The sequence below is a fragment of the Ischnura elegans genome, chromosome 1 (assembly GCF_921293095.1).
Source record: "Ischnura elegans chromosome 1, ioIscEleg1.1, whole genome shotgun sequence".
In the NCBI taxonomy this organism is placed as follows: Eukaryota; Metazoa; Arthropoda; class Insecta; order Odonata; family Coenagrionidae; genus Ischnura; species Ischnura elegans.
Genome location: NC_060246.1, coordinates 4635974 through 4658173, shown reverse-complemented (window position 1 = coordinate 4658173; position 22200 = coordinate 4635974). Strand labels below are relative to the sequence as shown.

Genomic DNA, 22200 nt, shown 5'->3' with positions numbered 1-22200 from the left:
ACATTTGAGGCATTAAATAACCGCGATAGTTTTATTAGTTAATTTTTGAATTTTCAGTGGAAAATACCAAAATAATAGAATGATTACGTAAATGCACTAATTAAGTGCATAGAAAAATGGCTTCATCGGTTGTGCATTGGCATAATGATTGACAAAACAATACTATGCATGATTTTTATTCAGTGCGGGGCTTATAAATTGTTTGAATAGTAAGTCATTGTTTGAGTAAGGAAATTTAGTGATGCAAAAAAAACATCACCTTTCGTCTGGATTTATACTTACGTTCATCGGATAGAAATTTATCTGCCACCGCACCACTCCTGTTCCTGTATAACTGTTCGCAACAGGTATATTGGCTATTATTTGCTCCACCTCCGGTAAAGCGACAATTCGCTATAGCGAGTGTTTATTGGTGCACCGTTGGGTGTCGTTTTATCAAGGTTGCACTGTATATATGCCTTCCCCTGAGGTTCATTATCATTTGGCAGCCTCCATCCCTTTTCAATTAACTCTTGCATACCTGGCCTTCCAACTGGATTCTAGGTCTTCTTGCAGGTCTTATGTCATTTGGCTTTCCATTAAATACTTGTGTGATCATTCTTTTATTTTTCCTTCTTAAAACATGGCCCAGCCACATTAAAGGGTTACTTTTTATCATATCCATGATACGTCAAGGGGTCATAATCTCAGTGGGTCTTATTTCACAGGAGTTCCTTGACCCGAGTTCTGTTCTCCAAGCATCATGGTGCACGATCGTGCTCAGTGATCACAGATCCTCATCTCACATTATGTAGTTGTATCCCAGGCAACCTGTGCGAGACACGACTACGTGGCGTGGTGCCTGACAGTGCAGTTTCCAACTGGTGAAGCTGTTTTGAAGCATTCATGAAAACCACTTCTCTGAATCCGTGATCTCTGAGCCATGCAGCCAGGGCATGTGGTTTTCATAAACTGGGTATTATATGGAGCAGTACTTAGGAATAAGAGTACAATCACATTACCACCGCTAAAAACATCACGGTCAGGAAAAGAAAGATCTTAATGACTGCAGATCTAAAATAACAGACAGAGTGCGTAAATAATGATATATAAAGTTTGATTTACATAAATTACGAATATTACAAGAAATCAAAGTGAAAGTTCGGATTATTCGTGTTTTCTGAATATTCGTGCCACCTATCCCCATCATTAGCCTGGATATTTGGAAATTTGCAGTAACATCATTTTCCCTGACCCGGATGGAAACTCAAGAAGCTTTCATCCAATATCATTTTCCAAGGATGTCATTAGGTTAATATGTACATGCTTTGAAAGACAAATGACCATCAATATAAGCATGCTACTATGGGTCGCAATACAGATTGCCCCATGGCTTTCCAGAATAGCAAATTGAATCAATGCTAGAGAAAATCTAGAGATTCACAACTTCCAGTGGAGTTTTACCTGTGATTACTCCTTTCATAAAACCGAACTGCGAATGGGTCATAATAGTCCTGAAGATTATGACTTATTCCACAATCTAGGGCTTTCGTGCAATTTGCTTTCTCTTCCTTCATCAACTGTTATTCTTTGCTGACTTCTACTATGAGTGTTTATTTATTTTAGGTCCATTGGTTATACATATAAACTCATTAAAATTCATGTATAATGTGTAGCCTTATTTTCTGTGACCAACCTGCTCCTCCTGATTATGACAATTACCGTACACGTACGTGTAAGAGATACACCCCTAATTTGAGTGTCAGCGCTAAAGAAATAAAAATTAAGGCATTTTTTTAAAATCACATCGCACAGTGTTGCAGACGCATGCCTGGAATTTCGACATATATAAAAATTTCCACCTTCGATACTAATAATTTATGCGGCATTTTTCAGCTAAATTTACACGATATGTATGGCACTCAGAGATACCGTATAAGCTTGTGTAAGAGGCGCACACATGTAAGAGGCGCACCCCTATTTTGAGGATCGAAGCTATAAAAAAAAAATTTTGCGACATTTTTTCTATCCTATCGTGCGGTGTTGCAGACGTATGCCTGGAATTTCGACAGTTATCGAAATGTCCTCTTTCAGTACTATTTGAAAGAGGAAATTTTGATAACTGCGGCGGCATAAGAGGGAGTAGAAAGAGTTCCGATCCTCTCTTCGCATACGCCATCGCTCTACGTTGCTTGTCCTACTCACGAACAATTTTGTTTAAAAGCTCTCGCAGGAGTATTGCAATAGAATTGCAGCCGTGGAAAATTTTAAGGCAAAACGCGACAGGCAAATGGCATGAGCTTTCCCAAGAAATTGAACAACAATCGGGGCAATCTCAGCGCCGTAGGATAATAACCACGTCGTAGATTTAAGGCCCCTTGCACACGCACCGATTTTGGACGGCCGGTAAAATATCGGCCGTCCACATTCCAATAGTGAACAATGGGAGAGCATTGGAGCTTGCACACGTACCGACCACACGCCGGCACCAGCAAAATGCCGGTTAGCTGCCGGCTATTGTCACTGTGGATCGCCGACGCCGGCTCAAAAACTTAGCAACGTATCGTTTGACCGGTAAAAATCCGGCGTGTGTGCAAGCATCGCTTCGCCGGTAAAATATCGGCCAATATTTTACCGGCCGTCCAAAATCGGTGTGTGTGCAAGGGGCCTAACGGAACTACACTCGGCTCTCCATCAGCTAATGCCTCTGCCGTTTTTTTCCTTTCCGAGACTCCACAGGAAAATATCAAGTTACCAGGGAACAATGGAAAGGTGTTTCATCCCTACCCCATTCCACCAACTGACCTTTTTCGGTATACCAGGTTCAATTCCCCAAGTTTCTGGAGGTCAAATGCTACGTGAGTTACCTTCTGAGCTCGAAGATATCTCGATATCTTTCAGCAATTGTATAACACGCACGAGGTTCTAAAAAGAATTAGACCTAACGCGACGTATATCTTACAGCATTTAAGTTTTTTGAGCTCTAATTGATTGACACAAAGATTTATAGCTAGAATAAGGCTACTAATATTCAACATAGTCCAAACAGCACAATTTCGGAAGAAACAAGCGTAGCATAAGCGCATTCAAACAAGACGAGACGGACTGGAAACTCAGGCAACGCAAACTGCGTATATTACATTGCTGCGCCTTCGCTTTAAAGGCAACGACGTCACATGCAAGATCGGGACTGTTCTTCCCTTGCTCCTTCGCTCGTAGCTTTAAATACGGAGGGGAGGGAGCCCTCTTCCCCTCGACCTCTCCTTCAGCGCTCTTCACTTATAAGCATTTCCGATTTCTTCTATCCACCATTAAGTCCAACAATGAGCACACTCGTTCGAATTTTTTCAACCGCAGGTTTTGACACCAATATTACTATATGCAGTATAAATTCCGCGGGATGCCCACTCGTGGCAATAAATTTAGCGCGCGCTCCGGAGCGAATCACCCCGCGCGATCTTTTCAATGTTCACCTCTGGGGTACCGACGTGACGGAGCGATGCTAGCAAGAAATTCAAACAGGAGCATTTTAAAAATACGTCACTAAGGGAGAAACTCCCCTGCCTGCCGCTTGATTTTGACCCAGGGTTTCAGATGACTGACTCACGCTGAAAACCAAGGCCACTCAGTTCCCCTTGAACTTGCAACCGGTGAAGGGGAGGGGGGGAAGATAAGAAGTTTGTGTAAGAGGCGCACCCCCATTTTCGGCTGCAATATCTGGGAAAAAAGGTGCGCCTCTTACACGCGCTTATACGGTAAGTAGGTATTCACTTGTAGTCTTAACCTCATGATAGATACTAGGGGTGGTTGCATCAGATAGCTCGGATCCAAATATCCACATATCATGCCTTTAACCTTTACTTCGGATCCAAGTTCATAAAATAAATTGAATCTGAATCAAAATTTTAAACTAATGCTCTCGTGAATGCAACATCTCATAAGAGGGAGTAGAAAAAGTTCCAATCCTCTCTTCGCATCGAAGCACTACGATGCTTGTCCTACTCACAAACAATTTTTTTTAAAGCTCTCGTAGGAGTATTGCAATAGAATTTCAGTCGTGGAAAATTTTAAGGCAAAACACAACAGGCACAGGGTGTGAATCTTGGCAAGAGATTGAACAACAATCAGGGGAATCTCAGTGCCGTAAGATAATAGCTATGGCTTAGATTTCACAAAACCACCCTCAGCCTTCCATCAGCCCATGCCTCTGACTTTTTTACCTTTCCAAGATCCCACAGACCATAAATCACTTGCCTCAAAGGAAAATATCAAGTTACATGGGAGCAATAGAAACGTGTTTCATCCCTACCCTGTCTCCTTTTTCGGTCTACCAGCTTCAATCCTCCCAGTTTCTGGAGGCCTAATGCTAGGTGAGTCATCTACTGAGCCCGAAGATATCTTGATAGCTTTCAGTAATTGTATGACACGCATTAGGTTCAAAAAAGAATAATGCCTAATGCAAAACATATCTAACAGCATTTAAGTTTTTTAAGCTCTGATTGATTGACACAAAGATTTATAGTTACAACAAGGCTACTGATATTCAACATAATCTAAACAGCAAAATTTCGGAAGAAACAAGCAGAGCATGAGCGCATTCAAACAAAATGAGACAGACTGGAAACATCAGGCAATGCAATCTGCATGTAACACATTGCTGTGCCTTCGCCCCTTCGCTTTGAAGGCTACGACGTCACATGCAAGATTGGACGTTTTCATCCCTTGCTCCTTCGCTCGTAGCCTCATTGCATGAAAGATGGAGGGAGTGCACTCCTTCCCCTCGACCTCTCCTTCAGCGCTCTTATCTTATAAGCATTTCCAATTTCTTCTATTCACCATTTAGTCCAACAATGTACACACTCATTTGAATTTTTTCAAGTGCAGGTTTTCAACATACCACCAACATAATTTTCAGCGGCAATAATCCTCAAAATAGCGTCTGAAGATGAGTTTGGAAAAATCAGGCCATTAGCCCAATAGAAATTACTCACCAAGACAGATGTTGACTATTATCCAGGTATCCTTCAAATCTAAAATTTTTTCTAATTTAGATAAGCGATTGCCATTTGCAGTTTTAAACACCACGGGATGCCCACTTGCACACTCACCTGAAGGTTAATAAAAAAATCTGTGCGATCTTTTCCATGTTCTCCTCCGAGGTATCGACGCAAAGGTGCGATGCTTGCAAGTATACTTAGGAGTAAGAAACGCAAACAGGAGCATTTTAAAATTACATCACTAAGGGAGAAACTCCCCTGTCTCGCGCTTGTTTTTGACCTTGGTTTTCAGACTGACTCGCACAGACAACCAAGGCCTTGGGCTTGCGACTGGGGAAGGGGAGGGGGGGAATATACGAAGGTCGTGTAAGACACGCAGCCCCATTTTCGGCTGCAATTCGTGGGAAGAAAGGTGCGTCTCTTACACACGCTTATACGGTTGTCAATAATTAGTCACACTTGAATTGGGCCTAGATAATTGGGAATAACTTCATTAATCAATAAAAGGTCAGAATTCAAGGGGTAATATCAATAAATAAATAAAAGGAAAGTAAGAAAACTAGAAAACACTGGATTAAAAAATTTGGATTAACTACCAGATAAAACTGAGTATTTCCATCAACATTTAAAAATTTGAATTGATAGATAGATACACAATAGATTCATACCTTGATGAGGATTAATGGCATTAATCTCGAAATGTAGAAAAATGCACCAGGTTGGTAAACCTAATGAGAGTTTTTAAGCAATGTGTTCCACAGTTTTACAATGGTCATATTCTACTCCATGATGATTAAAACCTGAAATCTGAACAGCAAATTAATATTTGAACTAACTTACTGTAAATATCGACAGGTCTTCCAAGATGATCCACGGAGAGGCAATATGTCTCATCAATTTGTATTTCCTTCTGATACGTATCACACACTGAGAAATCTGAAATGTTCTCCTTGCAGTAGAGATTAGGCCTTGGTGAAAGAGTCACACCACCAAGAATTCGGGTTTCAAATGGGACATCGCCCTTCTGAGTGAAGTTGAACTTCCCAGCAATTGGACAGCGAACAGGAACTGGATTCTTTGCTAAAAGTGAGAAATTTTGAAGTATAAAATCAGCTATTAGCCAAAAATCATCAATTTGTCCACGGACCTCTAACTACATACACATAAATGTAATACTTCTACATTATATTCACTTCAGGCATAAATGAAAACACATTCACCAGAAAAACAATAGGTCACAACTTCATCAATCTCATATTTTTGGTCAATCTGAATACTATTGACTTGGTAATGAGGGAGACGTTCGGCTTGAAAAGTTTCTGGTTCCTAGAAAAATATTCCATCAAGACTGCTGTAGCAGTTACTATTAAAAATGAGGAATTCATTTGTGCTACACTATTAGAAGACACAAGGTATAGACAATATATTAAATTAAAAGATATTAATTCCATTAAAATTTACTTCTAAAATTAATGTCAATCCTTAATACTAAGGGATACAGCCAACATATCACCGACGTTTGAACTAGTCTATAACTACAAATTTTCCATGTTCTTTGAAAGAGATGTTTTCCATACTTAAATTTCAAAATAATACTCATAAAACATTAATTTCTTAAATTTGGATTAAAAATAGAAAAACCTCCACAAAACAAATTTGGCAGGACAAAAAAAAACGACAACTCAATTGTTTGGTATAAAGAGAGGCTCAGTGGGTTGCGCTGTCACAGGAAGAGCAAAGAATTCACTTTCAAGGTTGAAGAGGCGAGGCACAATAAGAGCAGCTGCAGTGGACTTCAGTTTGGATTATTTTTTTCAAAGTAAAGCAAAAATCTCACCTCAATGATAAAGAAAGCATGTCTAAGAGATGAAAAGGCCCTTACCTGAATTGGGAAACCAAAAATGAAGTTGGGAAAATTTCCAGAAACACCACAACCTTGAAAAAATAGAGCACATGTATTGCAGTTGATGAGTGCATGCCTCTGGTCATTGACCTCCAATGCATAGTACTCAAAGGAATACCTCAACCAATGTCAATTGCTCAGGTAAGGGGAGAATTGGTGCTTCCTTGAGTGAGCCTTAAACTTTTTAATCCCTGGAATCCAGAGAAACAAGTCTACGCACCTGAACTTCGATAGGCCACCCAAAAATCTGGCTGCAGGTAACCCAAGTGCCAAAATTAACTCCACTGCACATCAGAAATTTCACACTGAAAATTACCGACCACATTTCCTTCCCGAGAAAGTATTCAATATCTTGATATGCCCTCTCCTTCACCCGGAAGTATTTAAATTATGTTTATTCTGATATCTCAGTGGGTCGCCAAAGCCTCTAACATCTTAAGTATGGACTCGATCTGGCATTGGCCATTCCTCAGCATTTGAGTGTCTTACTACAATAACAAAATTTCTTCACTGACCGTGCTGGCAATTTTGGATTCCATACCCTAAGCCCATTTATCATCAATTTTGTGGGATGAGGTAAAAAGAATGCCTGAAAACACAATGCCAGCCCACAATGGTAGATCCATTATCCATGACAGGCTGAAAGACGTAAATTAGAAGGCATTGCAGGTCATGCTGGTGCTCCTGCTTCCGATTGGCTGCCCAGATTGGGCCAATGCTAAATTATAAGCATTGCTAGGCTACAAGACTACAGGACACAACGAAGAATAACTCTTCTTAGGATAATGTGGAATTCAGAAATGAAATTGCATATAAACACAAACTAGATTAATTTTTAAGGAAAACATTTTGCCATATTGAGGTCGTTTTTTTAATTGAAGTCCACGTGCAGACTTAGTAATACAGAGATTTCATAAATGTAAAGGTTCATTACGGGAGATTTTTCCCCATGCATTATGCATAGGATGGGCCTGCCACCAGAGCTATGACTTCATTATTTATTTATTTTTTAACTTCATTAAAGGCTCATTATGGAGGCTTTTATAAAATGTTGCCATATGGAGGCTCATTATGAAGGGGTTTTACCAATTTCACAATTAAATCAATGTATGCATTACCTAGGAAGAGGTCATATTTCCAAGCTTCTTTATTTGGAAATTGCACCCAGGAGCAAACGGTGTGAAAATTGTCAATGATCACGGCAACTCCTTTGCGATACCTGATTATGTTGTGGTGCTGAGGCACAAAGTCAAAGCAAACATAATCTTTCTGACTGAAATGAAGAAGAAAAAAGAAATTATCACCAACAATGAGACATTTTTTCCATAAATTAACTGATTCAAATAAAGCTTCATCACAGAGTGTTAATTTAAACACTCATTTCAAAAGCACCAAGTGAGATAGAGAAATCAATTAGTATTCTGTTGGTGTGGCACCAACTGAAGAAGAATTAAACAGGTCATTACATCAAGGTCCACAGCCATAATTGCCAGGAGTATGTACTTTTCAGGGCAGTTATTTCTGGGAAGGCCTTCTGCATTCTGAATGTTGTAAGAGCAGGCCGCCATGTTCCTTCCTTCATTCCTCTCCCACCTAACCGACACGCTCAGCACCCTCCCAACTGAGAGCACTTGGATGCCCAAGTAATGTAAGATGTAGTGTGGACCCTATCATGCTGACGAGGAGATGACACAGTGGTCAGAAGTTGGCATTTGTATGTACATGAAGTAACACAATAAGGAGTGAGTGTGTCAGATTCTTGACTTGCCTCTGCGATCCCTTCCCTCTGTAACATCAGATATTTGATTTCTTCTAAATCCTCTTTATTTTCTTAAAGATGCAGTTTCTTCTTGCCTCACTACTTTGAGCAGTTCTCCCTCCATTCTCTCTCCTCAACAATCCCCCCTCTCTTCCTATCAACAACTCCCAAACAACATCAATATTTCAATATCAAACGTTACACCTCCTTCCAGTGGATCAGCGGCCCGACAACGAGAGTGCCACGATCACTCACGATGATGTGAAGTCATAAGGGAGTCTCTAACTATCACTGCACCACAAAACTCTGGCACTAAATCTTGAAGCATGGGCAGTGGCGGATACAGAAAATACTCAAGGGGGGGGCGCAAAAGATATATTGAGTTGCCTTTACTTTTATCGTGTTAAAAAATAATCAAGTCGCAGGCAGAGTAAAATAAAATGTTAATTAAAGTAATTATATACATATATAAGACATTGCTATCTTATGATATAAAAAAGTCACAATTGTGGTTCTGCAATGCTTGGCAATACGGCCGGACCCGCAAGGGAGGGGCGCGCGCCCCCCGCGCCCCCCATCTGTATCCGCCACTGAGCATGGGTGATATCCTAACTCGTACCAATGCTAAAACAAAATAACCCTAAACTAAAGAATACTTGGGCTGAAGATGGATGTATGAATAATTGGAAATGTGGATAATCCACACTTGCAATTTAATTTCTTACAATGTTCAATATTTACGTGAATCAAACAATATATTATTATTCATGCTCAGACTCTGTTGTCTGCTCAGGTGTCTACCAAGATGAGTGCCTGGCTGAGACTTATTCTATCTCTACTCCCTTCGTTTCTACTTCCACTTCCTCCACTGTCTTTACTTCCTCTTAGTTGGACCTCGACTGGTCATGGTGTAAACATGACTAAACATGACAAAATATCCAGTTGCCTTGGGTTGTATTCAACCACTTGCGAAGCCACGGATATAACTGTACATTTGCAATATGAAAAATACATTTAAAGATTGTAGATAACATTTTCTTAATTTACAATTGGTTATCTATTGAAGATTTTTAAAATCAATCAAGAGTTTTTTTCTTTTCCAACATTTATCATCTTCTGCTATATTAGAGCAGATGTACAAGTACACTTGAAACTTTCCCTGTCAGCAATTAAAGAACATAATCACCTTTTACAAATGGAAATACGTAATAAGCCTTACATATCCTTGCACTAAAATTCAATTTTGCTCAAGTGTTTGCATCCGAATTTTACATAAAGATTGCAGAAAACTTCAAAGCAGAGTGAAACTCATGCACGAATAATCTGCACGTGATAATATAGAGTTTACTGCATTTCCCTTAGAGACCAGTTAAGATAAACTATATTGATGCACACAATAATCATTTCACCAAGAGGAAAAGAAATTATTCGGCAATATCGAGGTAATGAGAAAATGTTGGAGCAAAAGCACAACTTAAATACAGCAATGAACACACACATTGATTGCATACACAGATGCCCTTGGCTAATTAAAGCATGTCTGGAAGTCAATGATTTGGTAGTCAATATATAGCAAATCCCAATTGAAAAAGAAAGAATTTACCAAGCAACATGCAATGAACTTCATGAAATCCAGTCAAAACATATCATCACAGTATAATCTTTAGTGTATAAAGTTCAGGGCACCCAAATTTCCTAAATAGGAGGGTTTAAATGAAAAGGAAAATTTGCAAGCCTGAAACTCTTGTAAATGGTTCAAGGCTCCTGCTTTGGTGCTCACCATTGAGACCTCTTTATGCAAAGAAGTATGTACTCACTCTCCTAGCCATTATTCCATTGCATAAGTTCCTCTCGGCAATAAAACAGATTCAAGATGTCTGACTCTTTATGCAACAGAGGGTGAGTTACATAACATATCTCCCGGAACTAGACATATAAATAAGCTGCCAATTCAGAGGAAAAATTTAATCATTATCATTGTACAATGAAAGAAGTTCCTATGGCTTTGTGTCAACAGAAATTGGGGGGCTACTCAGTTTTACCTGGTTATCCACATTATTTTAAACCGGTGTTTTCAAGTTTTCTTGCTTTTCTTTTATTTATTTATTAATATTACATCTTGAGTTCTGTCCTTTTATCGATTAATCAAGTAATTCCTTATTATCTAGTCCCAATTCAAGTGTGACTAACTAAGATACTGAATTTAAGGAGGGAGAGTGGTTGAGGAAACGTGGCTCCAAGAGGTCCCTTACTGTCACGAAAGAGTGCTGCTCCCACGGTTACCATACCATAACACCTTTGGAGCTTTGGGTGTCCACTGATTTACTTACTTTTTACAGTGAGAGAAGAGGTTGAGTAAATACGGGAACACAAAGAGACCCCTTACAAGGTTGTTTCACCAATTACCAAAAGCAATACTATATTATCCTTCGATCATTAGGTGGAGGTATTGGAATGGAAATTGGGCAGACATGCATCAGCAATCTCAATTTGAGAAGTATGCGAGTTGTTGGAGACATCATTTTCTAAGTACAAGTTGCCTGGAAAGCTGTGCTTTTGAAGCTTGAAATTAGAGTAATTTTGCCAACCATGACCCTGAAAATTCATTGTAAAGCCCAGCAGATAGTTGAGATTCCTATAGAACCAGATATAATATACTGAAAAAATTTTTAAAGCCAAGCCATGAGAAGTCTAAAATTTGAGGAATCAAGCGAGATGGAGTGGAATTGATTCATAATGAAACACTGACTTGCAATTTTCCCTAAAAATAAAATTTAATTCGACTCGAGTTTCGATGTTACTACATCATTTTCAAACGTTGTACCTTGAAAATGTTGTAGTAACATCGAAACTCGAGTCGAATTAAATTTTATTTCTGTGGAAAATTGCAAGTCAGTGTTTCATTATTCACCATGAGAAGTCGTTCATGAAAACAGTTTGGATGCCAACCTATTTTGCAAGGCTTGATGAAAGGAAGGAGGGAAGAAGCTGATGACACGTTTCCTAGCTCTGGTGTGAAATGTGACCACTATTGTTGAGTGTGGTGGTCTATTGGGCACTTGGCATCAGGGTATCATGGTCAAATCCTTGAAGAGTTGACCAAATTAAATCAAGCCAAGAGTGGGATGGACCAGGGAGAGGAACTGTATCCCTATCTCAAATGGATTATGGGTTCACATGCCTGTGGCTTAGCTTGAGATGGGCTTCATCATCACCCATTCAAACCAATCTTTGGGGTAAACCAATGAGAGTGTGATTATAGTTCTAGAAGCTGGTGATACTAAGTGTAAAAAAACCTTATAGCAAATGAACATAGAGTGATTAATGATTAAATAGGCAAAGGCAAAATAATAAAACGACACGAGAGCCATGTAAGGATTAAAGATACCAAAGTAGATAATCATTCTTGTATTTAAGTTTACCATCCATCAACAGTCAGCCGGGCCATCATATAACGACTATCTCTCTGCTCTCTGCAAACATATATCGTACGACGATATCTGCCTTCATCAGGATACCATGTTTCAATTATATGTGTTTCATTGATCGACACATCAGCATCAAGATTAGCAGTGTTGATCCAATCTCCACTGAAGTTCTGGGGTAATCGGCATCCTGGTTCAACTATTTCTGATTTAACTGCACATGAAGAAAGATTACGTAATATTAGTCCATAAACAAGGCAAATATTTAAACCCATACATTAGTCCATTATAAGTCAAACATGCACATGGAAAAAGTAACAAAAAATGTAAAAGTATAGCTGGAAACACAGCAATGAGGAACTTGCATGGGTCGTAGATTGCTCTAAAAACTATTTTGAATAAGTCAAATGGATACATTAGCTCGCAAAAATACCTTCAGTTTCTCCATTCAACATCAAAAGAAATAAAGAAATTGCATTTAAAATCGAGAAAAAATTCTCTGAGCCGACCACTGCGCGAAGACACCCGAGCGTTGCCGAGGCCAGGCGTGACGTCATAGCTGCCTAAACAACCGTAGGGAGTTGGGAAATACGCTGAGCGCATGGTGTAAAATTTGTTTTGAGGGAGTATTTAGCCGCTCATCGTCACTTTATTTTGTTCTGTTATTCTTGGACAAGTTTTCCTATTGCTATTGTGCCTAGATTATTACTTGGGATATTAATAATGCGGCATCGGGATGATGAAGTACAAGCGTTTCACTTCGTACGTTTTAGTTATCAGAAAAATGGATGATAACGTTGTCACTCGTTCGAAAAGTACACCTGAAATACATCTACATTTACATAATACCCCGCAAGCCGCCTAAAAGGCATGTGGTGTGGGGTGTTAGGACACCAGCCTTTTTTTAGGACACCAAAAATTGTGGAATTTTTAAGACAAATTATTGCTATACGTCGGCGGCAAATCGAATTGCAATTAAGAAACTTGTAATACTGGAGGATAACGATCGTAAGCTGTGCTGTTGACATTAGAGTAAGCTGTGCTGTTGAATTTGGCGACGCCAAATTAGCGGAGAAGGTAGTCCTATCCGTCCTACGGTACGAATTCACAGCAAAACAGTCTGCACACAATCCACATGTGAGATCGCGAATCGAATCCGCTGCCAACACACACACAAGCTACAACCTATTTCAATAATATAGGTAAATCCATAAACAATATACTAGCATATACCATAAAAATATAGTGGGAAATAGGCAAATACTCTTATAAAAAACTGGAAGTCACTGTCACATTCTTATATTCATCACGTACAACTTACAATAACAGAACTCGTTATGATGAAAACAACTATTTATTCACTGATTTAAACCCTTAAATTAGCCCACACAAGTGACACAGGTGACTTTTCTCACTACTATTCGTTGAAATAATGGAATAACAAACTTCACACACAGTTTTTATTTCAATAGCGTGATCAAGAAATGCCATATCTACGGTGAACAACGGAGATTAGCACGCCACTGACAATTTTTACACTACTGTTAGACATTTATCGATAGTGTAATAGCACTTTTTACAATTCAATCACAATGGAACACTGATAACTCTTGGCCGATATTTTTCAACCTTGTCAAACTTTGTGCATTACAACCACTGGCACTGTGATTATTAGCAGTAGCTTAACGGGAGATGTCACGTTGAAAATAACACTATTTTGGCACAAAAATGTTCCTAGATGTCTCCAATCAGCGAGCAAAAGTTGCATTGACTGAAATCCACCTCATAATACGAGCACAGACAGTCCTAAACGACGAATTCTCCGGTACCTACGAATAAACGGATGAAGTTATTGTATATAAAAGCTAAGCGGACATTAGTAAACATCAAAATCGTTCTAATTAAATACTTAAATGAATGATATGCCGTTGATAACATCAACTTACAATTAACGTATCCCCCTTCCAATGGTCATGGCTCAGACTCCTACAACGATGTTATTTAGGTATTATAAAATTTTTGGTTTAACTGCCTCAGTTTTATATTTTATGCCCTTACTCAGATATTAATATTATAAATAATGCAAAATATGAGGGCTTCCACGCCTCTATCGTCGGATATTTATCTTTAAATATAAAATAATCAACACGTCTAACAAACGAAGCTCTCACAACTGCTGGCAACAATTACAAACAATCACAACAATCGCTTCGCGTGATGTTTAGGCACCTTTGACGTCATCGAGGCTTCGTCGGCAGTGGCTTGGGGGGTGAGGGAGTTTTTCTCGCGCTTTAAAATTCGTTATATTTATCATTAAATATCTCGCGAAGGAAAACTCAGAAATACATGCGGTTTTCTTGGCTGTATTCAGAAAATAATTTTCTGTCCGCCTGTGAAATAAAAAAAATTCATGCAAGTTCCCCATTAATTGATAATCCATCTGGTATTCTCATTTCAATACATGAGCCCTCTCATAAGAGACTGCTAAATAATGACGCCTCATTTGAAGCCAGTACAGCCAAATGCCAATTACTTTCAGTATCATCCATCATCAACATCTCTTTGAAATAACCAAAATTAACAACTCAATCTATTGGTTGCCTTCCATCTCATAATGAATTTTAAATTTCATTTACAGAATCACAAGTAAATTGATAGAGACTAAGATATGTACAAACAAATGTGATGAGCTATAAAATATTCCAACAAAAAGAATAAGAAAATGTGTGTATGTCTAATAAAAAGTAGTATGCTGCCAGGATTTTGCAAGATGAGCCGGGTGGCAGGAGGTCTAAGGCAAAAGGTTCACGCCTGATTATGTACATTAGGGTGGGCCGAAAAAAGGTTTTTTTTCCTGATCAAATTTGCCCTATGCAGGAAAGTTGCGAAATGATATAAGGATCTCTCACACAAAATATTTTTCAAATCGGATAATATTAACCACTGCCGCCTGAGCTCTAAAGTTGAAAATTTTGCGAAAAATCAGGCTGATTTCAGATTCAAACGGCTATGAAGACACCTTTTTTTGAAAATATGGGATAATGGATAATAAAAAAGAGTGGATACATGTTTATAGTTTATGAAAATGAAATTTGAAGTTTATTTGACGAAATCTATGGTTCAAAAAATGTCTATGAATTAACAACAAAAATAGAGTACACCCATGTCTCGTATAGCGCAATTTCGATTAGCGCAATTTCGATATAGCGCAAATTCGTTCCTCGGGGAAACATTGCAACGCAGTGTTGCCTAATCAAAAATCTTAAACGCTCTCGTGATAAAACGTGAACTTGCGCTAATTACACACGAAATTCTATCATTTTACGCATATTTATATTATTGCTTGCCTCAAATCTTCTTTTTTGTTTATATATTAATCGAAATCCATTACTGTGCAATGGCCAAAAGTATTACTCGTCATTGGGTCCAGATAGCTGGCCTACCGAAGTAATTTATCTCGTCTCCTTAACAGAATGATAAAAAAGAATTTAGATCGTAAATTAAGCGTGGGGCTGGTGGAAATGATTTTTTTTCAGCAATATGGTTTGAGACGTATTTTTGCCGCCATAGGTTATCGGGCGATTGACTTCCAGGAAGAGGGTCTACGCTAAAGCCTTCAAGGTCATCGGTATTCACGAATGGAGCGGTGGCCGAGTTGCACATGAATAGCATCAACACATAAAAGGGTCCGCTATAGAGTCTCAAACACAATGGCTTCGTTCCTTCCCCGCAGTCTTAGGCCTTCTGCGTCTCAGGAATACAGTTCAGCAGTGGAAGATGATTTAGATAGAGCCATACAGAGTAAAAACCAAGAGAATATGCCAAAAAATAGGAATGCGCATAGAAAAATCAAGAATTTATCAAGAAAAACTATAAACCTAGAAGAGGAATTGAAAGAGGTCAATTGCTTTGAAAATGGAGAACGTCAAAGCGATATTGCGCGGAAGTTTAAACGCACGATGCCTTATTCCGACTAAAGACGAAGTTAAAACATCAGTGACCTCAGCCGCACCACCTTCAACCAAGCGGTCTACACATACGGAAAGTTCGTAGTGAATCAGTACAAAAAGACGAGAGTGGTAATCGCTCCGAGACATTTAGTGAAAGCTCCGGTTGGTTCCAGAATTTAAACGGCAAGAAGGTATTTTCAGTGCGGCGATATCAGGTGAATCTGCAAGTGTTGATAGCGCAGTCACCGCAACATTTTCTGATGAACTCCAAGCTGCGATTGAAAGTGGCTCCTTTCCCCCTCAACCAGTTTTTAGTGTTGACGAGACGATATTGTTTTGGAAAAGAATGCAATCTCGTTCATTCATTTTCAACGAAGGAAAACCTGGGTCAGGTTCCAAGGCATTTAAAGGCTGTTTCACGTAGCTGCTAATGACTCGGAGGACTTCAAATTAAAATGATTAATCATTCATAAACTCCGCTAGCTATGAAATGGCATTCAAAGTAGCATTTTCCTGTCATTTCGATGAGCAACAAAAGGGCCTGAGTGACACAATAGTTGTTTTTAGACTAGTTTGAAAAATCGTCAACTGCCGGCAACGCATTACGATCCCCTGAGATAGCAGATGTTAGCCTACCCGCACCACAGGAGGGAATTTCAAAAGCACGTAAGAAGTTTTTTTAACGTGAATAAAAGTCTTTGAATGCGTGCATACTATCTTTAAAGATGTTTTAAACTATTAACATTTATATAAATAATGTTTTCTAAGGCTTTTTAAGGGAATATAGATGTTTTATAGGAAATTCAATACCCAAGATCTATGCTACCAGGAACGCATCCCTATCTTCCCAATGTTAAAACGCTCTCGTATAACGCAAATTCGTATAGCGCAAAGACCCCAAGGAACGTCAATGGAGGGAGACCACCCGGCTGGAAGCCCGAATAGCCTTTTTTGAACATATTCGCCGGGAAAGCATCAGATTTTACTTCACCCCAAGGAACGCATCCCTTGCGCTATACGAGACATGGGTGTAAAGACCACCCGCACAACACAACTCATTTTTGCCTACGTTTCTAAAATTCCATTTTGGGGGCTAAATTGCAGGTAAAATAATATTTATTTCGATTGAATTTAATTTTTTAGCAAATAAGTCATCATATGGTAGTAAATAATCCCACAAAAAAGTGATAATAAGGTAAATTATTTGAAATTAACATCAATCATAATGAGGAATAACGTACCTGTGGAGCTATTTTCAACAAGAAATTCAGTCAAGGCTGAGAAAGAACAGAACCTGAACACCAAGCATTTCACTAAGTAGCTCTCTGTTAGTTTCGTGAAGAAACTAGCCAGAACTCACCACAAGGAAGTAATGACAGTAAGGTAATGACAGTAGTCCACCATTTGATGCATATTCCTTACTTGGAGTAATGCGCAGACGCTCTGGACTCTGCTCCGGAGTTTTCAAGGTATTACATTCTGCAGTTATGGAAACTCCAATGTATAAGTCATCATCACGATTCTTCAGAAAGCATCGATATTTCTCATCTTTCCTGGATTCCTTTGTATTTGCCACAGCAAAGAAATGGTTTTTGTCCACAAACCAGTCACCAAGGCAGCTGTACTCAACAACTAAAAATGATAAATGGTTAAAAATCTGGATTCTTAAGCACAAAGATATGACCATTACCATAAGTGCCATAGCGATACCTACCTCCATTGAATGTTTCAGCCATTCCATCACATTTTTTGTATGTTATGTTGAACTTTTGATTTGAGATGAGAAACTGAGTTCCCGGAGTTTGGCATGATTTTATTGTTGCTTCTGGGTGATTACACTCACCAGTGAACCTGAATCTGTTTTGATAAGCAAACTGCCACACACCCTCAAGAGAGGATCGGCAATTAACTGGAGTATAGTTCTCAGAGAACAGAGTTATGAGGTGCTGGTCATGCCTTAGGCGGGCACACACCCTTTCCACGGTGGGTTCAACACCAGGAGGAATATTTACACAGCCCGCTAAGGATTTTCGATTAGAGAAAAATAATCACAGTAATATTAAAGGATGAATCTGCAGATGGCACATGCACAATGTATTAAAATAAGACAAGTAAGTATTATAAAACTATTTTAACCATGCACATTCTTCACCACTGTCTTGAGTTCCTACAGGATAGGCTTAAAGTAACATTAGCCACTCCTTATGGCTACAATATTTTCAAATGTGTTTTCAGTGGCTTCCAGCAATAATTCAAGACACACATCATCAGTAACAATAAAATAAAATAAGAAATCAATGTTTAATATCAGCTGACCAAACTATTGCAACTAAAACAAGGCCAACAGGAATAACATATTGTAGCCGTTTGGCTCGGTTCATGGTGTATTAAAGAGGCGTTTACGAGGTAGGGAAGGCTTGCGTAAATTATGAAGGGTCGAATAAATATTGTAAAGTGCTATTTAATGTTATGTAAATGCTCATGTAATTTTGTGTGAATGTGTGTGTGAATGTGAAGTGATGAATGAATGACTAGATTTTGTATTTTTCCGTCCCCCATCCCTCCCACGATTCTTCCGCCTACGAAGTGGAAAGTTCCGGTGCCTACGTGATTCGTAGCATGTTTCTCCCTATCCCACTGTGAAGCCGGAACACCTGCGTACGGAGATGATGAAATCCTCCAACCCCGCCCTCCACAGAAACCACCCCCCCTCCCCTACGGAAGAATAGCCGAAAAAACCCGATGCTCGGGGTTTTTCCGTCCACCCATCCCCCTCCCAGAAAGTGGCTATATATGCGGAGTAAGGACGACATGCAAGGACTATTCTGCTGGAGAAATCAGCCGAAGGCTCTGCTTGACGAAGCACCAGTTCTGTGATGAGAGAGAAAGAGAGAGAAGGCAGCCCAGTGTGGAAAAAGACGCGAGTTTTAAACGGCGGTGACTTTGGAAAGAGGAGATAAGACGGTATCTTCCTAGCACGCGCAGCAGAAGACGTCAATCCACGGCGCCAACACAGGAGTTCTCTCATCCCACAGCGATACTAGTCGCAGTATCGAGCCAGCCGAGGAAATTTTCTCCACCAGCAAATCAGCGAGAGTGATAAGTACTCTAGCCACCAATATCCCCAAATTTCAACAGAATCAGAAGAGCCCCACTCCCCATTTCCCTCTCTCTTCCATTCAAGAGAAGAAGAACAGTGATATTTTCACGTACATTTTTTTTAATATTATTTTTTAAGTTCCCCCCCGTGTGTGTGTGAATGATTAATGGTAGTTAGTAGGACAATAAGAAATTATTTGGAATTGGCGTTTGTCATTTTTCAAGCATTTTTATAATATTTCACGCCAACAATTGTAATCAGGGTTTATTTTCTTTTCTGTCATTTATTAATTGATGTTATTAGGTTCCTAACTGGCCAGTAGCAGTAGTTTAATTTGTGTTATTCAAAGAGTTATTCATTTATGTATTTTGTGGAACATTTCCTATTTGAAGTGATCATTAAACGTGTTGTTGGAATTGTAAACTGTTACGTAAGCCTTCATTATTTCATACGCACCAGCCTCCATTCAGCAAGTGAACCTACCCCAACTTATCTTCCTATTTCTTTCCCCCTCCCTCCATTTCCCCTAGCCATCGAACCACGACCCGCTCACCTTGAGCAATCCCTCCAAACTATCCTCCCCCACCCCTCTGAAAGTGGAACCCGGACGGAGTGCGGACGGGTGGGTTACAATATGTAATATATATTTAGATGAAAAAGTTCAGATAACATACATACCAATTAATATAACACATAATACATCTACAATAATAATAAATCGATACCTCCACTGCACAAATGCTCAACAATCGCTCACCGAATAAAATCCACTCATCTGGTACTACTAGATGAGCAGATTTGACTTGGTGGGCGATTTTTGAGCATTTGTGCTGTGGAAGTATCGAAATAATGTAGGCAAAGATTTGCCGTGTGCTTAAAATAGGAAAATGTGATGATATTCAAAATTACTGCCCAGTGACCATGTTGTCCATTTTTTCCAAGTTATTTGAGTCAATTATATGTAACCATTTAAAATTACAGTAAAACAATCAATTGTTGTTCAAAACAATGTACAATATGGTTTTATGCCAAATAAATTAGTGGTTATAAATTTGCCTGTACTCACAAACTATTTTATTCCTGGAATGGATATGGGATATCAGATTGAAACTACATATTTACTTTGATTTTAAGAAGGCATTCGATGCTATAGATCACTTAATTTTAGTTAAGAAGCTTCAAACCACAGGGATCTCTGGGTCTCTTCATAGATTAATGTGTTCATTTCTAATGGAAAGAAAACACTACATGGTAAACAAGTAATCAAAATCTGATGAGTACATTGCCTCATCTGAAGGTCCACAAGGCTCAAATCTTGGTCCAATTCTTTTTCTTATATTAATTTTAAGGTTCTGCGAATAGTAACCGCGAATACTCAAATACCTCGAATACTAGAAAGTATTCGATATTCGAGATCTCGAATAATTATGCTAAAGATACGACCTCGAATATCTCGAATACTTGGAAAATTCGCGCCATAAACTGTCGCACGCACGTCGATGGTAGTTGACTCGGAAATTGTAAAAAGCTCTAGTCGTTTAGTGCATGCAGCGCCATTACACGCAAGTTGACGAACTACATCAAATTCGTGCTTTAGAGTGGTGAAAAGAGATCAACGTGGGCAACCGAAAATGATTGGATGAAAAAATCTGAAAATCCCCGGTTTCCCCCACCAGGAGAACCTCAGAGCCGTGGGATGGTAACTACGTAGCACAATTCTCAAAATCCGCTACCCCTCCATCCATCAGCCCTCTGCCCCTCCTCCGATGCTTTCCTCCTCTCTGAAATCAACCAAGGCCCCAGCTCATGCAAGGTTCGTATTACGAAGACCATGAATGAAAAGCTTCAAAATAAAATATCAAGTTACAGGAGAACAATAGAATCGTGTTTCACCCTTCCTTCTTTCTCCCCCACTGACCTTTTTCAGCCTACCTGCTTCGAAGTTCCCCTTTTCTGGAGGTCAACTGCTGCATGAGTCACCTATTAGCCCAAAAGTTGTCTAACAATGACTTTCGGCAATTGATGTTACACCTTTATTGGATTGAAATATTAGTAATGTGCACGTAATTTAAAAAAGAATAAGACCAAACACCTCTTATTTCTGATTTCCTCTGAAGCATTTTACGCAATGAAATAAATGTCAAAATACGATGAAGACTTAGCATTCTGGCAAAACTCGATATCCTCGCAGCTGAGCTTCTCGGAAGTTGATGCGGTATTTTTTTCCGAAAACATATATCAAGTTACAATTTACGAGTTATGCTATAAATCTCTATTGTCACAAAGGAAGGGATATTTTCTCAGGATATTTGGTTTCTCCCTGCTAGAAAGTCGAATTCATCTGCTTATCTTGAGAGAACTTCCAAAGATGGACTGAAAATAATTGAAGAAGAAGAAAATCCGGTGGAGAAGCGCGTGTATTTTGCAAAACGCCTCGGATTGTCCGCTAGCACTTGACAGTAGGAGTGGGGGTAAAGCGATCACTACCTGCTGAAAATAAGAAGCCGAGTGCCAGATGGGTGTGCCGCTGATATGGGGTTTGGTAGATAAGAATGTATACATCAGACAGAAATCCATCGTATCAGTGAAAATGCCGAGACGGCATGCAATCTTTTTTTTGCGAGGTGGTGTGTCCCCTTAGGATATTTAAAAGAGATGTTAGTTGAATCAACTATATGCCCAAATTGTTTCCATAACATTAAAATATTCCATTAATTAGCTAAATTCCTGTTTGAATCCTTATAGGAAATCACTATTACTCGCCAAAATCTTGGGTTTTCTGCTGCATAGGCAACCTAGTCAAACATTCCCGCATTCATAGTTTTTTTCGTCCATCCCCTTGAAAAACGATAGATCGAGTTTCCACTGTACACCTTTTTATTTATACACTCATGAAATGAAATAGAAGAAGAAACGTACGCTTAATATGGTTTGCGCAATTCTAGTATTCGAGGTATTCAAAATTCGAGGTATTCGAATATTCGAGCAATGATTTAATATTCCAATTCGATATTGGAGTTCGAGAAATCTGCTATTCGACCCATCTCTAATTAATTTATGATTTACCTCAAAGCATGTGCAACATGA

The 22200-nt window shown here is 39.1% G+C and overlaps 1 protein-coding gene across 1 annotated transcript in view; it reads right to left on the bottom strand.

Moving 5' to 3' along the window:
- LOC124154964 overlaps nt 1-22200 on the bottom strand; it is a 29495-nt gene that overhangs the window by 5069 nt on the left and 2226 nt on the right. Inside the window, exons 3-7 of the mRNA XM_046528719.1 lie at nt 17728-18033; nt 17436-17645; nt 12061-12277; nt 7998-8152; nt 5817-6056 (exon numbers count right to left, since the gene is read on the bottom strand). Of these exons, the coding sequence (XP_046384675.1) occupies nt 5817-6056; nt 7998-8152; nt 12061-12277; nt 17436-17645; nt 17728-18033 (1128 nt within the window). The remainder of the gene's footprint in view (nt 1-5816; nt 6057-7997; nt 8153-12060; nt 12278-17435; nt 17646-17727; nt 18034-22200) is intronic.